This window comes from Trachypithecus francoisi, unplaced genomic scaffold (genome assembly GCF_009764315.1).
Source record: "Trachypithecus francoisi isolate TF-2019V2 unplaced genomic scaffold, Tfra_2.0 Lachesis_group12, whole genome shotgun sequence".
In the NCBI taxonomy this organism is placed as follows: Eukaryota; Metazoa; Chordata; class Mammalia; order Primates; family Cercopithecidae; genus Trachypithecus; species Trachypithecus francoisi.
Genome location: NW_022681457.1, coordinates 10,150,939 through 10,167,112, shown reverse-complemented (window position 1 = coordinate 10,167,112; position 16,174 = coordinate 10,150,939). Strand labels below are relative to the sequence as shown.

General features: G+C 46.5%; 1 protein-coding gene across 1 annotated transcript; it reads right to left on the bottom strand.

The window, feature by feature from the left end:
* Nucleotides 1-1,840: 1,840 nt before the first annotated feature.
* KIR3DL3 (killer cell immunoglobulin like receptor, three Ig domains and long cytoplasmic tail 3) lies at nt 1,841-15,741 on the bottom strand. Its single transcript, XM_033229131.1, is given in 10 exon segments — nt 1,841-2,723; nt 2,726-2,879; nt 2,977-3,029; nt 3,490-3,594; nt 7,814-7,864; nt 10,652-10,945; nt 12,511-12,810; nt 14,077-14,361; nt 15,153-15,188; nt 15,657-15,741. Coding segments are annotated over 10 exon segments (1,329 nt in total). The 5' UTR covers nt 15,691-15,741; the 3' UTR covers nt 1,841-2,706.
* Nucleotides 15,742-16,174: the final 433 nt, after the last annotated feature.

Here is a 16,174-nt window from a genome sequence, read left to right as displayed (position 1 = left end):
ACCTTGCATGAGGCGCAGTGGGTGCTCACTCAGGAGTGGAAAATGGCTTCCTGGAAATTGTTCTCACTAGAACTGACACCTTGTGCCCTTCACTATGACCAGCTCAAAACACGTCTCAGATCCAATCTTTCCAACACAAGATGATGGAATTCTGGGTTACATTAAAGACTTTTGATGTACTTTTGTTGTTTTTATCTGAGATTCAAACTCTTCTTCATGTGTAATATGCAAAATATCTAACAGATACTATTAACATTATCAGAGTAATTGTGACAAAAAGTCAGTCTAATTTTCCTTCTTGAATTTCTAGTACTAAACCAGAAGGAGTGAAAATGATTTAAATTCCCAGTGAAGGATTATGCAGTTATTTATGATCTTAAAATCCTACTTTATTAGCAAAAAACACAACATGTCAATTCTGGATTTTGTCGTTTTATCTAGAATTTGTCTCATGATCCAAGATTCCAGATTCCAAACTCATGGTTTGTTCTCTCTCTGTCTCTCTCCCTCCCTGGTTCGCTCTCTCTCTGTCTCTCTCCCTCCCTCATTTTAAATTTTACAGAAATATCCAGTAACAATACGATAGAAAATCAAGCTTCCCCCAGCACTTTGGGAGGCTGAGGTGGGTGGATCACTTGAGGTTGGCAGTTCAAGACCAGCCTGGCCATCATGGTGCAACCCTGTCTCTGCTAAAAATACAAAAGTTAGTGGGGCTTGGTGGCAGGCACCTGTATTCCCAGCTACTCAAGAGGCCTAGGCACGAGAATTGCTTGAACCTGGGAGGCAGAGGTTGCAGTGAGCTGAGCTTGTGCCACTGAAATCCAGCCTGGGTGACAGAGGAAGGGTCTGTCTCGAGGGAAAATAAAAAAAAAAAAAAAGCAAACTAAATAACCTATAATAACAAATCAGAAGACTCAGGTTACCACATTTTAAGGGGTTGTATAAGGTTACATAAAGTGTAGCATCCTCATCACAGGGGATACAGAGAACCACTGGGCAGAAAAGTGTCTAAAATACACTCGTGGATGCACAGTCCCTTTACAGTTGACACAGGCTGCCATGTGGTTTAAGGTGGAATAAAATTCTCAACAAATAACACAGGGCCCTAGGGTTACATGTAGGAAAACATGAATCTAAACTTATCCTCACACTATAAAAACACTTCTTATTTTTTATTTTGTTGTTGTAAATTTTTTATGCTTTATTTTTAAAATTGACACATAAGAATTATATACAGTCATCCTTCACTATTCCTGGGTGATCCATTCAGAGACCAAAATCTGCAGATCCTCAAGCCTCTTGCACGAAATGGCACAGTGAAGCTGGGCACGGTGGCTCACACCTGTAATCCCAGCACTCTGGGAGGCTGAGTTGGGTGGATCATGAGGTCAGGAGTTCGAGACCAGCCTGTCCAACATACTGAAACCACGTCTCTACTAAAAATACAAAAAAAATTATCTGTGCATGGTGGCACATGCCTGTAATCCTAGCTACTGGGGAGGCTGAGGCAAAAGAGTCGCTAGAACCTGGGAGGCAGAGGTTGCAGTGAGCTGAGATCGCACCATTGTACTCCAGCCTGGGTGAGACAGTGAGATTCCGTCTCAAAAAGAAAAAAGAAAAAAAAAAAGCATACTAATTGCATATAACCCATGCACATCCTCCTGTATACATGAAATCATCTCTGGATTACTTATAATTCCTGACACAGCCTACACACCCCACTCCATTTGTGTTCATTCAACATAGTTTTTTGGTTTTTGAACTTCGGGGATTTTTTCTCTCAAAATGTTTTTGATTTATAGTTGGTTCAATAAACACCTGTAAACCCCACAGATCTGGAGGAGCGACTGTGTATTTATGGTATGAAGATGATGTGTGGACATGTGTCCCGTGGAGAGGAGACTAACAAGGCCTATGACTCTACAAATGTTTCATCTTGGAATGGCTCTGCCAGCTTTCCAGGTGTGCAGAGAGTAAGAATATCACTTGTTCATGTGACTCACGATCCTTGCAACCTCCTATGTGCTGCATCTGTGGATGGAAATTGGAGTCCCAGAGACCAATCAGGCTCCACCTGCTTCCAGAAGCTCAGAGTCTACGGGTGAGAACCCAGTGGAGAGCAGATGGGGTTATATGGACATAGTAATGATAACACCGGTTTCTTTCAGCCAAAAAAGAGTCACATTATCTAAAACCTGAGGGCAGACATGTTTATTTGAAGAAAAGAAAACTCCATTGAAATTATTTTTAAAAATTTATAAGTTTTACTGCTGACAGAAGGCTGAAAGATAGTCTAGGGGGAGGTGGAACAGCATGAGGGAAGGTGGAATAGCACCTGTCAAGTGCTGTGTTAAGAGGGAGCCTCTTGTATGTTTGGAATTGTGAGTTCCTCAGTGTGACTGCAGCCTCCAGTAGGACTAGGAAGTAAGCCAGTTAGGTTGGAGAGGTGAGCAGGGGTCAAGTGAAATAGAGAATTGTGGGCTAAGCAAAGGAGTGTGTTTTCTCTCTAGCAGGCAGTGGGGACCTTAGACATTGGCAAGCAAGGAGAGAGGCATGCTCAGATTCGTGGTGTGAGGAAGAGCGATGCCCTAAGATGCAGACTCACGCCTTCAGATTCCTGCTGCTGGTACATTGGAGCTGGTAATCTGGTTTTGAGACTGGGCTGTTGTCTCCCTAGAAGACCCCCTCAAGGCCTGACTCTATTGCTCATGGGCAGGAGACAATGATCTGGGCTCAGCATCTGGAAGCTCTGTGTACACGCTGGTGTCTGTTGGGGGTGTCTTGGGCCTCTGAGAAGGGCGAGTGATTTTTCCCCGTGTGAAAACGCAGTGATCCAACTGTGCGTACGTCACCTCCTGAGGGTCTTGTTCATCAGAGTCCTGGAGAGAGGAAATGTTGAGTGAGGGAGGGGGTTCCTATTTTTCAGGCCTCTTAGGGAATAAGACTATCCATGAGGCTGGGCCGAGGAGGACCTACCTCCCTGTTCACTGTTCTGTCCCCCGCAGGCTCTTGGTCCATTACAGCAGCATCTGTAGGAGACAGAAGTCATCAAAACAGCTGGGAGGGCACTTCTGGGTCCTCGTTTCATAAGCAGATACCAAGATACAGGGGGAGACTGTAGGTGCCTGAGGTCCCTCAGTTGCCAACAGCAGACTCAGACATTCTATCTCTCTGAGCTCAAGGACTCATCCCATGAATAGCTCTGAGTTCCCATCCCATTGATTCTGTCTCCCACTTTCTGCCGTCATGGAACCTTCTCCTGGATGTCAGTGGCTGCAGGGACGTGAGGATACAGTTCAGAATGAGGCAATGGTCTGTGAGCTGAAGGCAGGGACAGGGTGTCTGGTGCTCTCTCTAGAAAGCTCTGCCTCTGTGGCTCCTGCCTGGGGCCAGAGATCATCCTGCCGGAGAGGAATACACACCTGCGTGCTCCCATCCTGCTTCCCTACACGGCCCTGAGGTCTCCGGCCTCTGCCTCATGAGACTTACTCTTTTTGTTGGAGCACCAGCGATGAAGGAGAAAGAAGAGGAGGATGGTGAAGGGGATGATGACCACTGAGGACACAATCAGAACATGCAAGTGTTTGGGGATACCTGGAGGAAGACGAGATACCAATAAGAAGCTAATCACAGCAGTTCCTCCTTATGGATTGTCTTGCATTTCTTGATTGACAGGTAGCCACATACAACGTCTCTTTAGGACAAGCAGCCAGATGGCGGGAGACCCAGCTTTCTCTGCCTCTCTCAGTTATAGCTCTCACAGTAACCATAGAACATGCTGAGGATACCACTGCTTTAGTTCAGATGTTTGACCCCTTGAAACCTCACATTGAAATTTAACCCCCAATGTGGGAGGTTGGGCCTCTTGGGAGGTGTTTGGGTCATGGAGTTGGATCCATCGTGAATAGATCAATGTTGTCCCACACGACGGGGTTAGCAAGTTCTCCCTCTATTAGTTCCTGGAGAGCTGGTTGTTAAAAAGAGCTTGGAAGCTCCATCGCTCCCCCTACCCCTTGCTCCCTCTCTTGCCATGTGATCTCTGTGGTCTCTGCACACACAGACCCTCCTTCCTTTCTGCCAGAATGGGAGCAGCCTGAGGCCATCACAAGAAATAGATGCTGGTTCCATGCTTCTAGTACAGCCTGCAGAACTGTGAGGCAAACAAATCTCTTTTCTTTAGAAGTTACCCAGGCTCAAGTGTTCTTTTACAGCAACAAGAATGGACTAAGACAGCAACGTCCTGAGATCAGGAGGAACATCCCAGAACAGCTGGGCTGTCTTCCTGTTCTTCCCAGAGGAGGACGTCATGCAGTGCTTTAGCTCAGTGCTTCCTGTCGCTCCAGGGTACAAAACCCAGGCTGGGCTGCTTTCTGGGTTCCCCCAGCTGCAGTGCAAATGGGGTGACTCCATACGTCTCGAGCAGCTTTTCTGAGCCTTGGAGGACTGGCTCACATTGAAATATAGGCTTGTGTTGTCAGTTGCTGCTTATGTGTTACTAATGAACCTGCCTATGTCATGTATTCTCTGTGTGTTCTGTCTCCCTGGAGTGACGGTGAGTGACAGAAACTGGCATAGCCCCAGGTGCAGTACAGAAGGTGTTTAGAGTCTTCCTTGGGAAGACTAGACTGGGATTGATACACAGTGAATGTGCTTTACAATGTCTACAGCCACAACCCTCTTGACTCAAAAAAAATTACATTCTCCAAGAAAAGGAATAAAGAGTGAAATCAAGATCAAAAAAGGTGAAGTAAACCTGACTTAAATCAAACAGCCATGAAATAATGATGCAGCCCAGGAACAACGTGCTACTTTTTGTGATCTCCTGAGACATATATTAAGCTGCTGTTCTACCTGAGAGGCAGGGGGAAGCACAACCACCTCCATCATCTATTGTTTCAATACAGCCTCTTCTTCTGTGAGTTAGTACGAAATGTGACCAGGAGATAGTGCTGGCGCTGGTCTCTGAGTCCAAGATCTGAGCTCACTCCAAAGAGTATTGGTTTTTATCTCCCCATGATCGATCTGTATGTCCACAGGTGATTGGAAGTAGGAGTGAGGTGGGGATTTGGGTGACAGGGCAAGTTTTATACCATGAACAGAGCACGTTCTATATTCCAGGGCCTGTGCTGGTGGGTTCAGGGGGCTTCCACATTTTCCATATGATCTCAAGCTCACAGAAAGCCAAATAAGGAAGAGGTTTTAGCCTGATTGTTTAATGGATAAGATAAAGGGTCAAAGAATTAAAGACAGAGAAGTAGAAAAACGATGGCTGGTATTCAGGTGCCTTTGTAATTTGTGTGTGTTATATCATATTTATGTATTTTTTATTTTTATTTTTTGAGACAGAGTCCCCCTGTGTCGCCCAGGCTGGAGTGCAGTGGCGCCATCTCAGCTCACTGAAACCTCTGCCTCCAGGGTTGAAGCCATTCTCCTGCTTCAGCCTCCCTAGTAACTGGGACTATAGGCACGTGCCAATGCACTGGGGTAATTTTTGTATTTTTAGCACACACGGGGTTTCACCATGTTGGCCAGGCTGGTCTCAAACTCCTACCCTCAAGGGATCCACCCGCCTTGGCATCCAAAAGTGTTGGGTTACAGACATGAGCGCCCATGCACAGTCTCATATATTATGTTATACTAGGTCCTTTCATTTGCACCACCCCTCGTGTGTCCATTGCTCCTTTGCCAGGTATTGATTTAGATGTAGGAAAAAAATACATCTCAGAAAGAAATTAATGAACAAGGATTAAACTACTAGGAAAAATCAAACCCAGCAAGACCTCCCTGCAAATGATTCTACCTCACAAACATATCTTTTCATTTAGTGTGTAAATCAACCCTACATTTCACCCGTGGCGTGGGAATTGCCTTTTCAACAACCTCCTAGATTCCAGTTACGCACTGGGGCCTCCCTTATGTTCATGTCAGTCACTATTAATCACTTAGGGATTCCTCGTTAGCCCCGAGGTGAATCCAAGGGCTGTGAGTATAAAACACACACTCCTTGTTCCTCCTTAGTTCCTGTGTACCCAGTGTGCTCTCCGTCTCTCTCCAGTGGTCTTGTAATTCTCCCCATCTCATTCCCAATGTTTCGGGCAGAGCCTCTTCCTTGAACATAAGAATGTTTCCAACTTTGTGCCTTCACAACTGAGAGTTCAGTGTGGAAAATCCTGCCAATCTTCCAAGGGTTGAATCCATTTTTTTCATTAAGGTCACAAATACTATCTGATCAGTGAGACCTTCTCTGTCACCTGAAATTATACACTCAGCATTTTCTATTGTTTATTTTAAATCCTGGCTGGGCACAGTGGCTCACGCCTATAATCCTTGCACTTAGGGAGGCCAAGGTGGTCGGATCACTTGAGATTGGGAGTTTGAGACAGCCTGCACAACACGGTGAAACCTCATCTCTACTAAAAAATATACCAAAAAAATTTAGCCGAGTGTGGTGGTGCATGGCTGTAATCCCAGCTACTCGGTAGGCTGAGGCAGACGAATTGCATGAACCCAGGAGGCAGAGGTTGCAGTGAGTTGAGATTGTGCCACTGCACTCCAGCCTGTGGGACAGAGTGAGACTCTACCTCAAAAACAAAACAAAACAAAAAACAAAAAAAACAGATTTGGTGCATAGATGCTTCCCAATGGATCATTCATTTATTGGTCCACTTGTGCATTCATTTTCTGCCCTCGTATTTAACCATCTGCAATATCAGTGTCCCAAGAGCAGAGGCCAAATGCACCCTGTTTACCATTTGTGGAAGGCAGGAGAATGCTGCCCCACCCCAAAATGTCCCTGTGCTAGCCTCCATAGCTTGTGAATATATTATTTTACATGAAAGGAGGAATGAAGATTGCAGATGGAATTATAGTTGCTAATCAGCTGAACTGAAAAGGAGGGTATCCTGGATGATTTTAGGGAGATTATGAGGGATTATCTTGGTGACCCCAATAGAATCCCAAAGTCCTTAAAGATGAGGAAGAAGGCAGAGTAGCATTCAGTGAAAGAGGTGTGGGTGAAGAAGAAGAGTCTGAAGGATGCCATGTGAGATGTGACCAGCCTTTGTGGGCTTTGAGGAAGGAGGAAGGGGACCAGGGGCCAAAGAACGTGGGAGCCTCTAGGAGCTGGGTAATGTAAGGAGCAGATTCTTGCTTGGAACCTTAAAAAGAAGCCCAGTGAGATGCATTTCATACTTCTGAGCTACAGCACTGTGAGATAACGAAGAAAAACATGCTTTCATCCACAAAGCTTGTGGAAATTTGTTATGGCAACAATAGGAAAATATTCCACACTGCACAGCCAGAGTATGGGGCATTGGCTGAACAAGTGAGTGTCATGTGCATAAATAAACTAAATTCTTTGTTACTACAAGTTTCTTGCTCTGCTGAGTCAACCAGGGTTGCGTCATGACAGACAGGAGCTCATTCCTTGGCAAGTAGAACTTTTCTAAAAACATCCCACCCTCATCAGATGTTCTTTTTACTTCCCTTTCTCAAGCCCCCAGGCATTTATCCTGCAGTTAGGAATGCAGGCAGAAAAAAACATTGCTTTTTTTTTTTTTTCTGAGAAGGATGTCAGATTTGCACTCATCCTTCTAGCTTGGAGGTCTCAGGTGCAGAAAATTAGAGATTAAGAGATTCACTGAGCCTTGTGTTGGCCCCAGATCTCTTGTGCTATTGGAGTGTCTGGAGTTCAGAGACAGCAGCAGACAGGCCCACAATCCCAGAGCTGGGAGGAGCTGAGCTAACGCTTGAATCCAAGGCTTCCCCCTCTCCAATTTTCCAAAAGCAGAGACAAGAGGGGTTCTTTACTCACCAGTGTTGGAGCTTGGTTCTGTGGGTGAAGACCATGTACTTGAAGGGTTTCCTAGAACACGGGACAGGAGAGAGGTGTGGAAATGGAGATGCCTGCCTTCTACTCAATGGAAACCTTTAAGGTTGGTTCATGCCCAAACATTCTGTTATCTAATGTTGGGCCCTGGAAGTCCTGGCATACCCTTCTCTATAATGATTGTATGTGATGCTCACTGTCTTGAGACTTCAAGGTATGAGGAGAAAACAGGAACATCACACTACCTGACTTAAAAATATGTTACAGAGCTGTAGTAAGCAAAACAGTATGACGTTGGCATGAAGAAAAGTGCATAGAACAATGGAGCAAAATGAAGAACACAGATGTAATCCACCCATTTACATCCAATGGAGTTTGACAAAGGCTCTAAAGGTCTAAAAGTAGGAAGGGACTGTCATTTCAATAAATGGTGCAGGGAAAACTGTATATCTACATGCAGAGGGATGAAACTGCACCTCTAACTCTCACCATACATAAAAATCAAATGAAAATGAATTAAAGACTTAAGGCCTAAACCCATCAAACGTTTAAAAGGAAACATTGGGGAAATGCTCCAGGACATGTGTCTGGGGAAAGACATTTTGTTTAAAACCTCAAAAACACAAACAATCAAAAGAAAAATAGACCATTGGGATTACATCAAACTAAGCAGCTTCTGCACCGCAAACGAAGCAACCAACAAAGTGAAGAGACAACCCACAGAATATTTGCAAAGTATGCACCTGGAGGGGATTAACAACTAGAATATATAAGAAGCTCAAACACCTCAATAAAACTAATAATTTAATTATAAAATTAATAAAAGATCTGAACAGACATTTCTCAATGAACAGAACATGCAAATAGATATTGTATATATGAAAAAATGCTCAGTATCAACTAATCATCAGAGAAATGTGAACTGAATTCACAGTGAGCTATCATCTCACCCCATTACAATGGCTTTTTATCAGAAAGACAGACAAAACAAATGCTGGTAAGGTGGTAGAGACAGGAGAGCAGCAAGAACGTTTTCAGCCAAGAAGCTTGTGGAAATTTGTTATGGCAACAAAAGGAAAAGATTCCACACTGCACAGCCACAGCATGGGGTATTGGCTGAACGAGTGAGTGAGTGGAAGTGTCGTGTGCATAAATGAACTAAATTCTTTCTTACTGCAAGTCTCTTGCTCTGCTGAGTCAACCAGGGTTTCATCTGGTACATTGTTGATATGAATGTAAATTAGTACAATCATTACAGAGGAGAAGAGTATGGAAGTTCCTCAAAAAATAAAATGAGGTTGGGCATGGTGGTTCATGCCTGTAATCCCAGCACATTGGGAGGCCGAGGTGGGTAGATCACTTGAGGTCAGGAGTTGAAGAGCAGCCTGGCCAATATAGTGAAACCCCGTCTCTACTAAAAATATTAGCCGAGTGTGGTGGTGGGAGCCAGTACTCTCAGCTACTCGGGAGGCTGAGGCTGGGGAATCTCTTGAATCCTGGAGGTGCAAGTTGCAGTGAGCCCAGATGGCGCCACGGCACTCCAGCCTGGGCAACAAGAGTGAAACTCTGTCTAAAAACAAACAAACAAACAAAAAAACCATAAAACAAAACGTAAAAAGTCAACTTATACAGGATCTAGCAATTCCATGACTGGGTGTAAACCAAAAGGAAAGGACTTCGCTGTATCAAAGTGACATCTGCACTCCCATGACTGTTCTAGCACAGTTCACAGTAGCCAAGATGTGGAGTCAACCTACCTGCCCATCAGTGGGTGAATGGATAGAGAGAATGTGGTACATCCACACAGTGGAGACTACTCATCCATAGAGACAATAACATCCTGACATTTGCAGCCACATGGATGGAACTGGAGCTCATTACAAGTATTTCCATTCCTCACTAATATGCAGGAGCTAAAAAGTGGATCTCATGAAGGTAGAGAGTAGAATGGTGGCTACCAGAGGCCAGGAAGGGAACGGTGGAGGGTAAAAAAAAAAAAAAAAAAAAAAAAAAAAACTAATTAATTAATTAATTAATTTTGAGAGAGTGTCTCTCTCTGTCTCCCAGGCTGCAGTGCAGTGGCATGATCTTGGCTCACTGCAACCTCTGCCTCCTGCAACTAAGTGCATCTCCTGCCTAACCCTCCCAAGTAGCTGGGACTACAGGCATGTGCTACCATGCTCGGCTAATTATTATTATTATTATTACTTTGTATTTTTAGTACAGATGGATTTTCCCCACGTTGGCCAGGGTGGTCCTGAGTCCCTGATCTCAAATGATCCACCTGCCTTGGCCTCTCAAAGTGTTGGGATTACAACCGTGAGCCACCGTGCCCAGCCTGTAAATGTATTTATGAACAATAGACTTCACACTTAAAAATGGTAAAGGTGGTAAATTATATAGGTATATTTCACCTCAATAAATACTTCTCCAAATGAAAAGAAAAGGGTGTAGGGGTTGCTGGTGATGATATCTCTCTGTGGGTGAGAGGCCGAGATGGGCTTCTGGGAAATAAGTAAGGTTGAGGGGCTGAGGGAGCCTCGGATCTCCCTAAACTGAGCCCAGTCTCCCCTCCTCTGGGTCTGTCCTGACAGCTTTCTCCATCTGCCTGGGTGTCGACAGCCCTGAACGCGGGCCTCCATGTGGGCCGTGAAGGAGGGTTTGGAGGTGCCCTGTCTGCCATTCTGCACCCTGAGCCCACCCTCACACCCAGGCTTTGTCTTCTCTCTGCATCTGTCCATGCTTCTCTCCATCATCAAAAGGAAGTTCCTCAGCTATGGCTCTAGGATTACAAGACGTGGGACAGGCATGGGCTTTCCTCACCTGTGACAGAAATGGGCAGTGGGTCACTCGGGTGTGACCACACATAGGGCAGGGCACGGAAAGAGCCGAAGCATCTGTAGTTCCCTCCGTGGGTTGCAAGGCCCAGAGGGAAGTCGGCCTTGCATGTTCCACTGAGCCTCGGCACTGCAGGGAGCCTAAGTCCATGGACCTCCCCCTCCCTGGATAGATGGTAAATGTCAAATGAGCTCTGGGAGCTGCAGGACAAGGTCACGTTCTCCCCTGCCTGAACCATGGGGCCTGGCTGGGCTGAGAGAGAAGGTTTCCCGTATCGACCTGGAAGGAGAAGAGGCAGTTTCCTTAGGGAGGTTCTTCCTTGTCACAGCTCCCCTCACACCTGAGCTGAGAAGTCACTCCCCTGCTCTATGACCTAATGCTCTCTCTCTCTCTCACACCCTCCACCCCATCTCTCTTCATGTCTATTTCCTCCTTCCACCTTCTCTGTCTCTCTAGGTCTCTGACCTCACGTCCCCATCCCTAGCTATGTTTTCTTTTTTGTACCATTTTATTATCTCTGACCCTCCATGGATTGGTTGACTTAATCTTCCTCTTTCCTTAATTCTGAGTCTCTCATTTTCTGTCTTGTTCATAAATTTCTGCATATTTCTATCTCTTATCTATTGATCAATCTATCAATTATCTATGTATGTATGTATCTACCATCTATCATCATCTGTGTATCTATGACTTATCTCTCTGTTATCTATCATCTATCAATCAATGTATGTATGTATCTATCTATCATCACGTGTCTGTCTGTTTTTCTGTCTCTCTCTGTCTATTTATGTATCATCTGTCTATCCATCTACTTATCTATCTATATCGTCTATCAGTCATTCATCATCTATTTATCGATCACCTATCTCTCTGTTATCTATCATCTATCTCTTATCTTTCATCCATTTATATCTATCTATCATCTGTCTTTCTCCATCTCCTTTTCTCTGCCTCTTAGTCTCTCTAGTTCTCTTTTGGCATCTCTGCAATCCATCCCCACATCTTTATCTTTCCCTGTTTTTGTGCCCCTCCCTCAGGGCTCTGATTTTAGGGCATTTCTCTGCTCCCTTCCATCATATGCTCACTGCTCTGCCCTCTTTTTCTATCTCTTTATGTGTCTGTGAGTCTCTCAATTCCCTTCTTCTGGCTCATTCTGTGTGTGTGTTCACGTCTTTGCTTTTTGGTTTCCCTGATTTCACTCCGTGTCTCTCTGTGGGCTTTTGTTCTCAGTAATCCTATAACGTGTGGTATTATTTGAATATGAGCCTCAGAATCCAGTCTGGGGACTCCAGGAACTCACAGCCTACAGGGGTTGGTGTTCTGCTCCCTCACCTGGGGCCATGGTGTCCTGGGAAGATGACAGCTCCACTGCATGGAAGGCAGAGGTTTAAGAATAAACATGGCATCTGTAGGTGCCACAAGCCTGGGGCCACAGGGACAACTCAGGCCAGATAGATGTGTCTCTTTGGGTTCTCCTGTTAAGAGAACATTTTGTGGAGGTAAAACAGAATGGAACCTTCTAACCTGTGCCTGGTCTCTGAACAAAGTCAGCACAGAAGGACACCTCTCTCTGGGACATGTCTGTCTCTCTGTGTGTCTTCTTTACCTCTTTATCTCTTTTCCTAACACCCTGTATGGCCCCTGTGTCTGGCTTCTACATTATGACATGTGGTCTGTACTTGTGTCTCCTGTTTCTCTACCTCTGTTGGTACAGACCTCATGAAGTCACTTTCTCTCCATGAGAATCCCACATTCATCTTCCTCATGACCACCTGGGGCTTCCAGTCCTAGATCATTCACTCCCTGTCCCTGCCAGGGTGAGAGGCAGGTCTGGATTCTCTCACCTATGATCACGATGTCCAGAGGGTCACTGGGAGCCGACCACTCATAGTGGGAGTGAGCGACGGAACCAAAACATCTGTAGGTCCCTGCAAGGGCAGGCATCATGGGACCCACGGAATAGTTGGCCTGGGAACCCCCATCATGGAACTGTCCAACGAGGTGCAAGGGGTCCTCAGTGATCCCCTCTCTGTGCAGAAGGAAACGCTCAAACCTCATATCTGACCAACATTGCAGGATGACCGTCTCTCCTGATTTCACCAGAGGACCTGGGTAGGCCAGGAGGGAAGGTTTTCTGTAGACTCCTAAGAAGAGAGGTTGTGAGTTCAGAAGGCGTCTCCCTTTCTCATCCCATTCATGGGACCTGGAATAAGTGAGGCTTCCCCTCCATGGTATCTAACTCTCTCCTCCCTGTCTGTGTCTCCATGTTCTTTTCTGTGCCCATCACCCCTGGTGCAGGTCCCTCCATCTGTCTCCCTCCCTCTTCCCTGTCTCTCTGTCTCTAGTACCCCTGACTCCCTTCCCACTGGGCTCAGCGTCATCTCTTAGGCTGTTGTATCTGTTTCCCACTAATCTCTTTGCTGGTGTTTATTTGGGGCTGGAAGAGGAACCATGACAGGCTGCATGTCCAGGCTCTCAGCAGCCTGAATCAATCTCTTTTGGACCAATTGGAATGGCTGGCAGGAGGTGTGAACTAATCAGTAAGGCAGGCATCAATGTCCCTGTTCCTGATGGGGGTTGGGAGCCTCTCCTGCCATGTCTGTGCCTTTTCCATGGTCCCAGCTGCTATAAGGTGGTCCCTGGTGCTGGTTCCAGGAGAATCAACCCCTCCCTGTGTGGATCGAGCCTGGCGGTAGCATCAGTATTCCGCATGTGCTGAAATCAGTGTAGCCAACCTTCTCCTTGTTTGGTTTCTTTACTTGTCCTTGACCTGGTTCCTGTGTTGGTTTCCTGTTGCTGCTGTAGAAAATTATCACAAACATGGTGGCAGGAGAGAATACAATAACCACTTCCACTTATGGAGAACAGAAATCTGACCCAGTTCTCTCTGGGCTAAAATCAAGGCATCTGCAGGGCTGTGCTTCCACTGGAGACTCAGGGAAAACCAGTTCCCTTGACTTCTCCAGCCCTTAGAGGCCACCTGCCTTCATGGCTCATGGCCTTCCTTCACCTTCAAAGCCTGTAGTGAGTCTCCCTCCCACTATGCTGCTCTAATCCCAACTCTCCTCATCCTCCTCCTTTCATGTGGTCCCTTGTGATTACACTGAGCCCAGCGGGACAGTCCAGGCCGTCTCCTCATCTCAAGGTCAACTCATCAACAACCTGAGCTCCATCTTCACCTTCAGTCCCCTGCCCTATAACATAAATAGTCACAGGGTCCATGGATTACCATATAACCATATTGGGGACAGTTATTCTTCCCATCACAGCACCCATTTCCCTGTGTTCAATCCCCCTTTACCCCAAAGACAGTAAGGTCCTGGGTGATGGGACCCTGGTGGACACCCCCAGCAGAAGCTCTGGGATTCAGGAGGTGGGACAAGGAGAAGCCCAGACAGGAGCCCTCTGACCTGTGACCACGATCGCCAGGGGGTTGCTGGGAGCCGACCACTTAGTGGGGGAGTGCTGGTGTGAACCCCGACATCTGTAGGTCCCTGCATGTGCCGGGGTCACAGGGCCCAGGAGGATGTTCTTCCAGAATCTTCTGTTGTAGAGCTCAGGGGCAGGCACCCCATCTTCCTTGTACAGACTGAAGATGGTAAACCCAAGATGAGAGTGACACTGAAGACTCACGTGTTCTCCTTGAGGCACCACAGCGCTGGGCCAGGCAGAGAGGAAGGGCTTGTCCTGACCATCTGGGGGAGAAGGAGGCACAGCCTTTAGAGAGGAGGATGTGGAGTAGCCCCTCCCTCCCTGTGCTCAGAAGATTCTCCCCACTTTCCACATTTCTAAGGCTCCTACCACACCTGGGTGCCCAGGGCTACAGGAAGAACCCATCCCACATAGACATGGTGTCTCCCTACAAGAAAAGTGTCAGCTGAGAACTTTGAGCAAATGCTGAATAAGCCACTCTTACTAGATTTTAATACTGCAAGATTACTCACATAAAACAACACAAAGTAGACATAGGATGGAGGGCATGATCTTTGTGAATGGAATATCAGCTAATGCATGAACCATAATAAACAACTGAGACCTCATTAGAAGATCTGAAATGTCAGGGTCATGACTGTGGTTCCCCCTACCCCGCTTCTGGTAGAATGACAGCGGCAACACTGCAGCCCCGACCATCATGGAAACGCTGGAGGGTTTGAGTTACACCCTTGTCCTCAGAGGCCTGCTGTTCTTGCACTGCTTCCCTCCCTTCCTCTGCCGGTGACACTACTTCTTCCCCACACACCGCCGCTTTGAGCACTCCAGTCTCAGGGTCCCCACAGACTCAGCCAAGGGAAAGAAAGAACAGGAAGGGCTAGGACAGAACTGTGGGCCAAGCTTCCCATGGCTTCCTTTTCCTAGTTCATGAGAGATTCCCACATGGCTTCCCATCGTCAGCCCATCAGTCAACCCCTTGTGCTGCCTGCCTAGTGTTTCAAGAAAATCATCTTATGTGGGGAGATGACAACCTAAGGTTTGGGGAAGGACTCACCCACATGTGACCAGGCCCTCTGCAGCAAGAAGAACCCTATAAAGAAAGATCATGATGGATGATCCATCTGTACATCAACTCCAGGCCCATATTTCCACTCCAGGCCCATATCTACAGTTCCAGGCCCATATCTACACTCTAGGCCCATATCTCCATCTCCAGGCCCATATCTCCACTCCAGGCCCATATCTCCACCTCCAGGCCGGTATCCCCATTCCAGGCACATATTTGCACTCCAAGCCAATATCTCCACTCCAGGCCCATATCTCCACCTCCAGGCCCATATCTCTATCTCCAGGCCCATATCGCCATTCCAGGCCCATATCTAAAGCTCCAGGCCCATGTCTCCACTCCAGGCTCATATCTCCACCCCAGGCCCATATCTCCACTCCAGGCCTATATCCCCACTCCAGGCTCATATCTCCACTTCAGGCCTATATCTTTACCTCCAGGCTCAGATCTCCACCCCAGTGCTCCCTCCCTCAATTCCCTTCCGGGACTCACCAACACACGCCATGCTGACGACCATGAGCGACATGGTGATGCCTGTGCAGACAGGCGGCCGTGCCCCAGCTCAGCTCAGCAGCACACAGGATGTTGTGAGGGGCTCATGCAGTTTATATGCTGACCACATCATGAGAGGATGACGTACACAGGCTCTTTCCGCCTTGCATGAGGCCCAGTGAGTGTTTGCTCAAGAGTGGAACATGGCTTCCTGGAAATTGTTCTGACTAGAATTGACACCTTGCATCCTTCACTACTACCAACTCAAAACACGTCTCAGATCCAATCTCTCATACAGGAGACGACTGAATTTTGTGCTGACATGAAAGACTTTTGACGTATTTTTGTTGTTTTCTTCTGAGATTCAAACTCTTCTCCATGTGCTATTTTTTGCCCATTCAATATGATGTTGGCTGTGGATTTGTCATAGATGGCTCTTAATATTCATTTGGAAGCAAGTTGTTAAATCTCCATGTTTTTCTGTTGTTTTGAGAGATGATCTTGGTATTTTTTTCCAT